Source organism: Siphateles boraxobius, unplaced genomic scaffold (assembly GCF_051911475.1).
Source record: "Siphateles boraxobius isolate OS27281-9 unplaced genomic scaffold, OSU_SipBor_1 41, whole genome shotgun sequence".
Lineage (NCBI taxonomy): Eukaryota > Metazoa > Chordata > Actinopteri > Cypriniformes > Leuciscidae > Siphateles > Siphateles boraxobius.
Genome location: NW_027509042.1, coordinates 36,762,542 through 36,776,468, shown reverse-complemented (window position 1 = coordinate 36,776,468; position 13,927 = coordinate 36,762,542). Strand labels below are relative to the sequence as shown.

At 43.4% G+C, this 13,927-nt stretch overlaps 1 protein-coding gene across 8 annotated transcripts in view; it reads right to left on the bottom strand.

The window, feature by feature from the left end:
• The window catches only part of dock9b (dedicator of cytokinesis 9b), a 125,396-nt gene that overhangs the window by 20,769 nt on the left and 90,700 nt on the right, over positions 1-13,927 (bottom strand). For 4 of the 8 annotated variants that reach the window (XM_077199330.1, XM_077199328.1, XM_077199329.1 and 1 more), the window contains exons 27-41: positions 13,782-13,853; positions 13,314-13,460; positions 13,040-13,123; positions 12,740-12,851; positions 11,823-12,001; positions 10,538-10,645; positions 10,318-10,429; positions 10,064-10,182; positions 8,466-8,580; positions 8,314-8,380; positions 8,170-8,217; positions 2,437-2,573; positions 1,912-2,018; positions 1,678-1,815; positions 477-659 (exon numbers count right to left, since the gene is read on the bottom strand). In XM_077199330.1, the coding sequence (XP_077055445.1) occupies positions 477-659; positions 1,678-1,815; positions 1,912-2,018; positions 2,437-2,573; positions 8,170-8,217; positions 8,314-8,380; positions 8,466-8,580; positions 10,064-10,182; positions 10,318-10,429; positions 10,538-10,645; positions 11,823-12,001; positions 12,740-12,851; positions 13,040-13,123; positions 13,314-13,460; positions 13,782-13,853 (1,728 nt within the window). The remainder of the gene's footprint in view (positions 1-476; positions 660-1,677; positions 1,816-1,911; positions 2,019-2,436; positions 2,574-8,169; positions 8,218-8,313; positions 8,381-8,465; positions 8,581-10,063; positions 10,183-10,317; positions 10,430-10,537; positions 10,646-11,822; positions 12,002-12,739; positions 12,852-13,039; positions 13,124-13,313; positions 13,461-13,781; positions 13,854-13,927) is intronic. The other 4 variants (XM_077199334.1, XM_077199333.1, XM_077199336.1 and 1 more) reach the window with 2 other exon arrangements.

Below are 13,927 nucleotides of genomic sequence, written 5' to 3'. Positions count from 1 at the left end.
ATATGTATTGGCTCTCTTAGGTTCTGTACATAAAAGTCTGAATACCGTCAAAGAGATAGTTCACCCAAAAATTAAAATCTTGTCATCACTTACTCAGTCTCATGTTGTTCCAAACCTCGATGAGTTTCTCTTTTCTGCTGAACACAACAGAAGATATTTTGTTGGTAACCAGACAATTGACAGCACCCAATGACCATTTTTATTCCTACTATGGAAGACAATGGATGCCGTCAACTGACTGTTTACCAACATTCTTTAAAATATCTTCTTTTCTGTTCAACAGAAAAAATAAACTTATACATGTTTGGAACAACTTAAGGGTGAGTACACAATGACAAAATTTTCATTTTTGTATGAACTATCCCTTTAATATCTTTGAGGACCTTCAAATATTTTCTTTGACACTGGGTGTCCTCAGAGTCAAGAAGGTTGGGAACCGCTGCTCTAGATTGACACCTCACCCATCCCTCTCTTGCCTGCAGGTGTGTGCGGACAAAGGACCTCCTGTCGCTGTACTCAAAGTTGCTCTTCATGAGGAAATAGAGCAGGTGGGCGGCATCACTGCGTATGGAGCTCAGTTTGGAATTACAGCACTTCAGAATCTCATAACAAAAACAGGCACACATATCTGCCCGGTCGTCAAAAAACGTACAGGGAAACTGAGAAAGAGAGAAAAAGACACATGTAGTGTTGGATGAGGCTCATAAAAAAAAAAAAAAATGAACAACACGATGTGTACACTCATGCTGGACATTTCATTTAATTATGTGGACACAATACAAAAATCAGTGGCAGGAAGTGTAAATTTACTGAAATGCTATACAAAGGGCTGATGAGAGTATAGTATATCAGAAAATATTCTATTTTACTGACTTTTGTTTTGCTAACATTGCCATTAAGTTATGAAAATGATCATTTCTGAATGTTCAAAACAGCTATTTTTTACATAAAAAAAACATTTTCTTGGTTATGCAAACGTTAAGGGAACATTACATTCTGCAAAAATTATAGGAATATTACTTTTGAATGTTCTCTGAACATTCTGAAACGATAAGTGACATTTAAAAATGTTAAATGAATGTCCAACAGTCCAACTAAAAAGTTTCTGAAAAAAATATTCTATGAATGATGTAGGGCAGGCTATAGATAAAAAATTGTTTGTGCTAACATTGAGAACATAATTAACTCTTTCCCCGCCATTGACGGAAATTTTCGTCATTTGTGAGACAAAGCTTCCCTGCCATTGGCGTAAATTTCCGGCTTTTCATGTTTTCACTGTTAAACAGTAGGGGCCGCTATGACACATCCTCTGAAAGTGTACACTACTGAATCTCCTGATCAAGACACAGGAGAAGAAGAATCAGAAACAAGCGATATAATATGTAATCATATGCATATGTAAAATAATGTGATGATCAACATTAAACCGCATATAAATCAAAACTTATGTTATTGAAACGAATGTCAACCCAGAATGACTATATGACTGTGAAGTTCTGAGAATGTTAACTTTTAGCTATTACTATTTTGCTTGTTTGATCCCTGAATAAACCATTCCTAACTGAAAACTGTCAGAGTCCGGTGCACTATTGGTGGTCTCCGGAAGTTTATGCATTTAAAACGGTGTCTTTGGGGATGTTTCTCCTCTCATATCCAATGAATCAACAGTAAGGGTACCTTGTAAATGAAGGTACGTAGGGAGGTGAAGACCTGCTTCAGTGCCGTCTCTGACTGGGGGATCTGAAGGAAACCGAGGTGAACCTGGAAAACCTTCTTCATCAGCGGGTTATGACCCAAATCAGCACACAGCTGCGTCTGTGGATACATGGTTTAATATGAAAGCTTTTCAGGGAAGAACTGAACTTTGTTCATTTGTACTAATAAACACACATTTCCATTTGTTGTCGGTACCTTAAAGCCCATGATGAAGACACTGAGTGTGTCAAGCACAGTCAGGCACACCTCCGTTGAGATGTTAGCCTCCAGGAGACACGTGTCAGCATCACCATGGCAAGATGCTGGAGGAGAAAGAGGAAAAGAAAGATAACTTTAAGTGAACCTGGCCAAAAACGTAAGCCCAAGTTCTGAGACCGTTCCCTATTAGCTGGGTGGTCCTGGAAGACAGTGTTGGGAGTACTTGGGAACCACTGGACTGCAGAACTTAATTTATTCTGCATTGAAGGTGTGCCAAAATTGCGCAAAGGATGACGTGTGTAAAATATGCATAGTGCTGTTTTGGTTGCCTTGAAACCCAAGAAGCTCTTAACGGTTATTCTACAAAGATCCAAGAACAAATTCTCAGACTGAAACATACACATACAAAGTGTAATTTTCATGATTGTCAATGCATATCTAGTTCTTCTAAATGTAAATTTTAAGATAGGCTGTGAAGGATGAGGAGTGATCAAGAAATGAATGTGTGTTAATGTGTCTTACTGTGGTTGAAAGTGTGTGCATTCTCCAGGTTGCCCAGCTGGTGTAAGCGTGTGTGCATGACGCCCCCTCTGTTACGAGACACAGGAAGAGTCAACGACTTCCTGTCCGGAGCTATAAACCCCACCCCCTCCTGGCTTCTGAGGAAAAACAAACCTTTATGAGAGGTCTAGTAAGCTGTCTGTCATATATATACAGTATAAAATCCACATAGAGTATAATGTTGGTGAAGGCTTTTTAGACCATGTTCCTCTTGGCATTATACAGGCTGTACAGTACCATTCAAAAGTAAGGAGATGTAATTTTTTTTAAGTTTAAAGTCTCTAATGCTCAACAAAGCTATTTGAAAAAAATGCAGTAAAACAGACATATTGTGAAGTTTGATCATTTAAAATAATATTTGTATTTTAAAATGTAGTTTATACCTGTGATGGCAATGCAGAGACCGGTTGGGCCAGTAAGGGGCAACCAGAATGACCTGCTCCTCGTCCTCCCTGACCTTGCGCAAAGTGTGCGCAAGAAGGCTCACTGGGGGAAACGCATACTTGCGGCCCTGCGGCCAGCTGTGCGCCAGAGCATCCGTGCCGAGCGTGCCCTCGGTCAGGGAATAGAACTGGGCGCAATGGGTCGAGTCGTGAGAGGCAAACAGATCTATCTGCGCGTCCCCGAACTGGTCCCAAATCAGCTGAACCGACTGGGGATGGAGTCGCCATTCTCCAGGGAGGGGCTGAAGCCGTGAGAGCTCGTCGGCTGCACAGTTCAGCGCTCCGGGAATGAAGATGGCTCGAAGCGACCTCAGATGCTTCTGACTCCATAGGAGGAGGTGGCGAGCGAGTTGTGACATACGGCGGGAGCGTAGACCACCTTGATGGTTGATGTACGCTACAGTGGCGGTATTGTCTGAGCGGACTAGTACGTGTTGACCCCTGAGCAACGCTCGGAAGCGGTGCAGGGCAAGGCGTACTGCCAACAACTCGAGGCAATTGACATGCCATAGCCGCTGGGGTCCTGTCCAGGAGCCCGCAGCAGCATGTCCATTGCACATGGCGCCCCAGCCCGTGGTGGAGGCATCTGTTGAGACAACAACATGCCGGGAAGCTCGAGCCAGGGGGACACCGGCCCTGAGAAAATCGAGGTTCGTCCACGGGGTGAAGAACTGACGGCAGGTCGGAGTAACTGGTACTCGGAACGTGCCGTGTTGCCATGCCCACCTCGGGACTCGGTCGCGAAGCCAAAGCTGAAGCGGTCTCATATGAAGCAATCCGAGCGGCGTGACCGCGGCTGCAGATGCCATATGCCCCAGGAGCCTCTGAAAAAGTTTCAGTGGAACCGCACTCTTGCCCTCGAATTGTCTTAGGCAAGTCAGCAGTGACTGCGCGCGCTCGCTCGTAAGCTGCGCGGACATGGCGACCGAGTCGATGTCCATACCGAGAAAAGAGATCCTCTGCACGGGGCAAAGTTTGCTCTTCTCCCAGTTGACCCGAAGGCCCAGACGGGCTAGGTGCCGAAGCACTAGGTCCCTGTGTTCGCAAACCTGATCTCGAGAGTGAGCTAGGATCAGCCAGTCGTCGATATAACTCAGGATGTGAACCCCTTGCTCTCGAAGGGGAACAAGGGCCGCCTCGACGACCTTCGTGAAGATGCGAGGAGACAGGGCTAGCCCGAAAGGGAGAACCGCGTACTGGTATGCCTGCCCCTCGAAAGCAAACCGGAGGAACGGTCTGTGTCGAGGAAGAATGGAGACATGAAAGTAGGCGTCCTTCAGGTCGATCGCTGCAAACCAATCCTGGGGCCGTATGCATTCGAAAACGCGTTTGGCGGTGAGCATCTTGAACGGCATCCGGTGAAGGGAGCGGTTCAGCACGCGCAAGTCCAGGATTGGCCGTAACCCACCGGTTTTCTTGGGGACAATGAAGTAGGGGCTGTAGAAGCCGGACCTCATCTCGGCTGGAGGGACAGTCTCGATTGCACCCTTCGCCAGCAGGGTGGCAATCTCTGCTCTCATGATAGGGGCATTGCCACCGACCAAAGTGGAGCGGACTCCCCTGAAGCGGGGAGGAGACCGTGCGAACTGAATCGCATAGCCGAGCCTGACGGTACGCGCGATCCAGTGGGACAGACGGGGAAGCTCTAGCCAGGCTCCCAGGAACTGAACCAACGGGATCATGCGAGCCACAGGCGTCCCCCCGGAGGGGCAGCGAAGCGGAGTAACTGGCCCAGATGTGGACGGCATAGCGGCCCGGAGAGGGGGCACAGTTAGCAACTGTGTTGGCGACAGAGGGGGACGGGGGCGAAGCGGTCCGTGGATGGCACGCGGATGTCAACCGCCTCTGGGACAGAGGGGGGCGAGGAGAGCACGGCTTGTGGGCGGCGCTCTGTGTCGCCCGAGAACTCTGTGAGCTCAGGGAAGAGGGGATTGTTTCTGACTTTAACCACATTAGGGTGCTGCCCACCCGTGGGTGAGCAGCGGGGAGTGGAGAACAAAAGATTCTCCCCCGGCCCTCCACCGGGGGAAGGAGTGGTCCTGCTACCACCTCCTGAGAAACAATCATCATCCCTGAGCAGCCCGTCTCAGGAGCGCCGCTTGGCCCGGCGTTTAGCGGGGGGCGGGGCAGGAGAGGGCTGTGGCGCCTTCTTACGGCTTCCTCCGCGACCGGCCCTGGGTGGAGGCTGCTGCGTGGTCCGGGCGGGAGGGGCGGGAGCCGCAGGAGGGCGCCCTCGGCGGGAAACAGGTCGAGGCGTCTGCCCGGCCGGCAAGGTGGAGGCAGCAGCGGGCCGGCGGGGCAGAATGTGTCTGATGGCCTCGGTCTGTTTCTGGGCAGTTGAAAACTGTTGGGCAAAGTCTTCAACTGCACCGCCGAAGAGGCCGGCCTGGGACAAGGGGGCGTTAAGCAGACGGGTCCGCTCAGCGTCCCGCATGTCAGCCAGGTTCAGCCACAGATGTCGCTCCTGGACCACAGCTGTGGACATCACCAAACCCAGGGAGCGCGCGGTAACCTTCGTCGCCCGGAGAGCAAGGTCGGTCGCGGCGCGCAGCTCATCAAAGAGCCCTGGGTTTGTCCTACCCTCGTGCATGTCTCTGAGCATCTGGGCCTGGTAGACCTGCAGAGTGGCCATAGCATGCAGTGAAGCAGCCGCCTGTCCCGCCGCTCTGTAAGACTTCGCCACCAGGGTCGACGAAAATCTACAGGCTTTGGATGGGTGCTTAGGCTCGCCCCGAGAAGAAGTACTCTGAGGACATAGTTGCATGGCAACAGAGCGTTCAACCGGGGGAAGCCCAGTGTACCCACGGGCAGCTGCCTCATCGAGGGGAGGAAAGGCGGATGAGACCAGCGAGCGGTCCCGAGAAGACAGGGGGGTCTTCCAGGACTTCGAGATCTCATCATGCACATCCGGGAAGAAAGGTATTGGTGTTTGCCGAGGACGAGGGTCGCCGGCCTTACCCAAAAACCAATCGTCCAGCCGCGAGCGCTCAGGACAGGGTGGAGGCCTCCACTCAAGTCCGATGCTCGCGCATGCCCGGGAAAGCATGGCCGTCATCTCCGGATCAGACTCGAGCACAGCCGTATGCACACCGGAAGGTGGCAGCTGTGACGAGCCCTCACTTCCAGAAGAGTCAAACCCGCCTAGTGATGCTGCAACAGACATGGCATCTTCCTCTGTAGCTTCAACTGAAGCACGCGGGCCACCAGAGGGTAGACCCGCGGGAATCAGCAGTTCACTAGCGGGCACCGTCATTGAAGAGGGGGGCTGGGGTCGCGGACACATAGTCGGCGCCTTGTTCCAGACCGTAACCCTCAGATCACCCTGGCCACCAGCCGCAGGACAGGGGGGTGGATGAGGGGACTCTCACTCTTGCGAGTTCACGGAGTCTCGACCGTAATGACGCGATGGTCATGTTCCCACAGAGAGAACATGAGTCATCCACGAGCGCTGCTCTAGCATGATCAATGCCCAAACATACTATGCAACGCTCGTGCCCATCAGAGTCCGATACCAATCTGCCGCAACCAGAAGTACACGGGCGAGACATCTTTAAAAAGACGTTCCACGTGTAAGCTCTTTTAGTGAGAGAAAACTCAAGTGTTGAAGCACCCGGGGAGAAACGCACCGACTGGCAGACCACTGCAACAGATCAGCAGGAAGCACGCTCTCACCGTAGATCGCCGTCACACCAACACTCGAGGTACTCGTTTGTAAAGCTGACAATTCAGAGATGGCTTGTGGAGAGAAGAATACACTTGGCTCCGAAGCGAAAACATATCTGCTTGCTGCCGGCTTCCTCCTTTTATACCCACGAGGTGGGGCGGAGTTACGCCATGCAAATTCCGCAGACCCATGGCATTTCTTTGCCATTGGCTCGTTTTGTAATACTCGAAGTTGATAGGCTTTCTAAGCGAAACCCCATTCGTCGTCATCCGACGTAACTCGGAGTGACAACGAAAGGGAACTAGATTTCTCATGATATGACCCATTTATAACATCTACATTCACTATGGTTAACTTCTGTACTTCTTTATATTGCACTCGTCACATTATCTACACTACAGTAACTAGCCAATATATGTATATGGCACAAAGTTACATCTGTATTGTTATTCATGATTGTAGATGATTCATAAAAGATGTTAATAAAGTATATTAGATACTGGCATCCATTCGTGTGACTGATTGCCCACTGGACAAAGAGCAGAACATGATGATATAAGCGCTTAGTACATAGGTGTGATGAAATTATTGTAATTCTTGTGTTTGATGGACACATGCAGGTGATATACTGTATAACTAAACATGATACCACAAAACCTTCTGCTCTTAGACTACTAAGAAAGCATGAATGTGGAAATACCTCAGCACACATACACACAGAGCAGTGAGTTAGTTGAATGAGTCAGCATGCTGTTAGTGAAGGCCACTCAAAAGCACACAGCTCTTACCCTGTTCAGGGATGCCAGGATGCTACAGTATCACTGACTAACTGAACCCTCGCCAGCATTTCAGCCAATAAAACATATACACACATAAAGGAGTAGCGTCATTCAAGGTATGATTATAGATAGTGTAGGACTTGATGCTGTGTATATGTATGTATGTATGTGTGTGTGGGAGTACATGTGAGTTAAAGGCAAGAGAGAGAGACAAGTAGATATGAGATAGCAGCAGTGGTTGTATTGAGCTTGAATTTATACTGTATGCCTGGTTCTACAGAAGAAACGTGGTAAAATCATTTTTAAAAAAATCTGAATTAGGGCTGTCAATCAATTAAATTTTTTAACTGAATTCATTATTCATGATATCCAGATGGTTTATTTCAATAAATTAATGAATCACGTTTATCAATAATTGCTGACAAAGGTTTAGCCAATGAGGATACTTCAAATACAATAAAAATTGCCTGCCATTATGATGAATAGACAGAAAAAGTGTCTTTAGAAGTAAACATATATTATTTGTTTATTTCCATATCACTGATCATAAGCGAATTCTTTCATATTCATTTTTTAATTAAATTATTTTATTGTCATGATCAAATAAATAATGGTTCTAAATTGATACATTAAATTGACAGCCCTAATTAGGATAAATTTTTTCATTGGTTTGGCATAAGTATCCTGTTTAACAAAAATATAATTACTTAATGGCTGCCTTAATTTTTTCTGATTTCACACAAAATATATGATTCAACAGCAAAAAATCTAAATTTAGACTATTACGAGTAAAAAAAAATTGTTTTACCTGGCAATGAATCTCTTCCCCATATACCTGAACTGATGTAGACACACTCTGTGTGTAAGAGAGACAGAAATGAACTGAGTGCTCAGTATTAAGTTACAGGACCTCAATGCTTTGATGTGATTAGTACCAATCTAGACGACTTACTCTACTAAAGTGAAAAAGTCCATCAGCTCAGAGGTAGTGGCTTTGTTCCAGTATGTAAATAAGGCATCTGGAAAAAATAGTCAAAAGTGAACAAATTCATGAGCAAAAGTAAGTGGCCTTTGAAATTTAGATTCATGTGTGCCTGTTCTTACCTTCAGACATGCTCTTTAAGACATGGAGGAAACACATGAGCAGGTTTTTGATTTCTTCTCTGTCCAATTTATCACAACGTAGCATAGAGCTACCCAGAGCAGAGGCTGATTGAGTCTGTCATACACACACACATAAAGTATATAATGGAAGACAACAATAAATCACAGATTTTTCAGAAGCTTTGAGCAGAGGAATCATTCACTGCTCAATCTTTAATGACTTTGAGCGTGCAAAAAACACACACCTCACCACATGCACAGAGCTGGAAAAAAAAAATATGATAGAGACATGCAACACCTTCATAAACTATAAAAGTTTAAAGAGATGAAAGCAAACACACTCCCCAGACGGGGACACTCTAGTGTTGCTCTACTTGTATGGTGTCAGTAATTCTGTTAGTGTTGTTGTCGTAGAGGGCGGGGCTTGAGAGCAGTGAGAAATCCATTGTGACGCGTTTGGCTGCTCGGCTGAGAGGGGCGGAGTCCTCGGGTTCAAGGGGGAGGGGCAACACGGTGAGGGTGTGTCTACGTGTAAACCTCTCTTTCGGCTAAGAGGTCAGAGGTTAGGGTCAAGAGGGGAGGATAAGAGTTAGCAGTGATTAGGGGAAATTTATGAGCAACAGCAACATGCCTCATTCTAAATCTAGCTGAATTAAGCCACAGTGAGGTCATCTGTGTCCTCATGATATTTCAATATATTTAACTTTGTTTAGTGAGTAATACAAAAATATATATAAATTAAAACATAAACCCTGAAACATTCGAAAGATTATGTTTGCCAGTTTGCATGTACCCATTCCGTCTCAAGACATTTTAAGGGGTTATAATGAACAAAAAATGTTCAATACATTTTGCTTAGATTGAAATCATAATATTTTCATTTCAATAAAAATACTTGTATGTATTTTAAACGAAAAGTACGTTTCCCAACTTTTATGAGGGAAATCATCTTTAATCAGTATGAACATTTTTGATCAATAAGACAATTATTATAACCTTCAACCTTATATCATCCAACCGGGTTGGCATAAAACATGAATAAAGAGAAATATCAGTATATGTACCACATTATACTGTGATAGATTAATGAATATATTACGTATTATGAATCTTCCAAACTTACTCTGACAGTGTCGGAATAACTATTGGTTATATAACTCTGGTTAATAACTCTGAATAACTATTGGTACAGTTCTTCTGAGATTATTAAGATTTGGCCCCGAGGGAGGGTAAAAATGTGATTTCTTTTCAATTGAAATTTTCTGGCATCGCTACATAAAAATGACCCAGGGAGTGAGAAATGTAGCATAACAGATGTTTTATGACCTTACATGTCACAAGTAATGTATTAGACACATGTGGAAAACTGAATACATCACAGCTTCAGTTAAAGGGCCTCCGAGAACCACCAATCCCCCCCAACTGAACATTTTATGCCTCCACTTAATATTGTTTTTAAAAGACAAAGTGAAGTCAAGTTTTATTTGTAATGGGCTTTTTACAATGCATATTATGAAAGTAGGAGATTATATTTAAACAAGGCAGATAGTCTGATTATTTTGGGCCTGAGAGACAAAATCCCTGTCATTTTACTTTACCTTATCGAGGGTGCTGGTCTTCTCAGGGAGGCTGTTTCCCGAGTCTGTGCTGACCAGAGAACCTCGAGAGTCGGCATGGCGCACAGAACTGATGTTAGGCGTGGAGGTGTGAGGAGAGGCTAAGCACAGATGAAACATAACTCGTATAATAAAATCATTCACAGAAACATCTGCTGATAATCTCAATAATACTAGCAGAAGGTGAAAGGCCTGAGATGCTGGAAAGGAATGTTTTTCACTTGGTCATCACTCACCAGTTCCTGAGATGACCCCAAATACATCTTTATGAAGGCTGTTGTCAAGATTACCAACAGGCTTTTGGGGTGTTGCTGTAGAGATGCTGGCAAGATGTTCATCTCGCCCATTCTGAGGAGAAATAACAGAGTTCAACCTAACATTTCAGATGGCATGTGAAATCTAAGCTGCTCAAGAATAGAGAGAGTAAAGGAGAAAAAGTTAAAAAAGATGATTCACCTGGTTGGTGTTAAAATTCGACGTGTCTTTCACATTTACTCTGTGAACGTTCTCCTGCAGCAACCCAAACAAGGGTAGATAGAGTGTCGCCAACCTGGCCTGCTGACTCTGCACAAACATATACAAATAGTAAAATATTCAGGTTAGATATTTACCAGTTAAAAATCAATATCTGTTTAAGGCAAGTAAGTTCATTCTGTGACAATTTTGGCAAAGCATCCAGGCACTTTAAAAAAAAATAGGCAATAGGCACACAGTACAGTTCCTATAGGGAAATAGCCATAATATTTCACAATATGACTGTTTTTACTCTATTTTTTATCAAATAAATGATGAATTGGAATTTGAGGAGCATAAGATACTTAAAATAACATTTAGCATTTTAAGCCCAAATCTGGCAGGATAAACCAGAGGGAGAACATTGGAGACTTATGAGCTAAACCAAAGTCTGTATCCGTGACAAAATCATGTTAAAATATGTATTTCTCAGTGCATGGACATTCCATAAAGCAAGGCCTTTATCCAATCCAATCCAACTTTATTTATAAAGCACATAATAAAACAACATAGTTGACCACAGCGCTGTACAATGAAATTAAAAATAAAAGGCGAAAAAATTTGAAAAAATAATAACCACGAAAAAACATCAACACAGATCGTTCAAGACTAAATTAGACAGGTTGCAACAGTGACAAAACCTCAGCTGTCATACTTGATCAAAAGCTAATGTAAAAAATTTTTTTTTTAACTGTTTCTTAAAACCATTCAGAGATGATGATTATCTCGAATACACTGGTAAACTATTCCATAGCCTTGCGGCAGCTACCGCAAATGCGCGGTCACCTCTGGACTTTAGTTTTGATCGCAGAACATGTAAGAAATCATGTGCATTAGATCGCAATGATCTCTTTGACTCATGAATATGAATGAGATTAGCAATGTATTGAGGCGCTGTACCATGCAAAGATTTAAAAACATAGATTAAAATCTTAAAAATTTATTCTATAAGGTACTGGTAACCAGTTAATCTAAAAGATGACTGAAAGGTAGGCCTTCCATACTGCATATTGCGATTTCTTTCAATCAAGTTTCTAGCTACTATACTATACTGTTTATTAAAATTTACTGGAGACCACTTTTACCAGATATAGATATATTCATTTATTATTTATTTGTTAAGCTAAGTTTCTAAGGCGGTTAAAAATGTAAGAAATCCCTTAGTGCTAATGCCCTTAATATAAATAAAGTGTTTTTTTAACATAAGGGATTGCAATTGGGCACTGACCTTTGAGACATAGCGATCGTCAAATGTGTGTTTGATCATCAGACTCTTGAGAACTTGAATGCCAATCTGACGGACTTCCCCAAACTCCTGAAGGGCCCCACACACCTCCCTCAACAACAAACCCACTAGGAAGTGATTCCTGCAGAAATCATCAGTCAGTGAGTAGTCCAACTGCAGATCTATGAAGACAGAGAAAAGAAAAAGAAAGAAAGACCTTACACCGCAGATACTGAATGTAACCTCCAGCTATCTTAAAAAGACCAGAGGCACTAGTTGAGAAAAATCCTTTTAATTCCATAAACAAACATTTTCTACAGCTTTTTATAATAAAACCAAAAGCATGGCATTGACAAATATGCACCTAAATAACTTCACAGAAGGTATGGTACAGCAAAGTACAAAGAACACATACATTAGAAGATATTTGACAGACAGACTCAATGGCCATTTCACAGACAGCTATTCAGAAAATACAACAGTTTTAAACACCCAATCGATCAATCAGTCAATCAAGATCTAGACTAGAATCTAGACTGATGAATGAATTAGCAACGTGTAAGACAGAGGGGACTAGGACACTGAAGAGAGACATAGACTGTGTCATTAAGACTAGACACACGAACATTGTTCAGTCATAGGCAAGCAGGACTGCTCACCTACACTTCTGGCATGAGTCTCCTTAATGTGACACAGAAAAGCTAGCACACACAAAGAAAGAGGAAACAGTGGAAAGGCATGGCAGAATATGAGCAAAAGGCACAGAAAGCCCAAAAGGACAGAAGCATCAGAGAGAGGAAGGGAGAGTTCTATTAAATCTAATTTTCCTGATGAACAACTTAACCTTTCAAGAGTGATGTCAGACAATTTCTTAGACTGTTTCAACAACAGCACGCAGTAGAATATCCCTGTATGTTTACCTTGAAACCTCTGAATGCGGCCCTTCCCAAAAGGCATGGGCAGATTGAGGGGTACATAGTGTTCATGATTACACACTACCCGCAGAAATTCAAACTTAAACTCGTACAGCGTCTGCAAGACACAAAGAGACACAATTTTATTATATTATATTGATCAAATAAAAGCTGCATTAGTTATATTACCAACCACAGACCTTTGAACATTAAATTGTATTTGATTATAATAACAGTATATTTTATTGTATATTGTAGAATTAGCACTATAGCTATATAAGTTCATATAACAATGTTGTTGTGTACCTTGGGATCTCCAGGTATGAAACAGGTGATGTAATTGTTTATCAGCTTGAAGACAAATCCTCGATCCATAAAGGTAAAACAGCGCTGTAGGACAGTTAGTGAGAAAGCACTGTTGTTAAATGATTACTTCAAATTGTCATGAAATGATACAAGCCTTTAAAGACAACTTCATAGAGGATCTTTACTGATGAAATTTTCAAATATTAGTCAGTTTTTTTTTAGAGTATAAATCAATTGCTCATTGTAGAGAGAGCAGCTCTTCTTCTGGCGGTACCTTTATGAAGACAGCCAGGCTGTGATTGGCATTGCGGGCAGCATCCAGGTTATCCTTATACTTCTGTGTGATGTGGGGCATCAGCATGTTTACCAATGTCTCCACAGCATGGTGGAACGAAGCCGTGAAGCGCTGGTTCCTGGACAGCTACATATACAAAAACACGGCTCAGACAAATAATAAAAGGAGCATGGTTAACTACCTAATACAGCATACCTTACAAAAACCATGGTAAAAAAAAAATTCTAAAATCCATAATTAATACAGTAACTGTTACTACAGTAAAACCTCTGGGATCTCCTTCAAATGTCTAAGAAGCTTTCAGAATCTTTTCATTTTGGTTAATTTACATTGTTGAGGCAAATTCCATTTTTTATTGTTTTAACCAGGATATTTCGGCGAAAACCATGGGTACCATTGAAAAGTTTGTAAGGAGTAGTTCTGAGAGAGGCATATGATAATATTTACCTTGACCTTGCCACTTTCCATCAGGAACTGTGCCATTGACTTTAACAAGGCTTCAAAAAAATACCACGAATACTGAAACACCAAAGTATACATTTTAACCAATGACAAATACAACCTTCAGAGATTAAAGAGTGTTAAAACCGAAC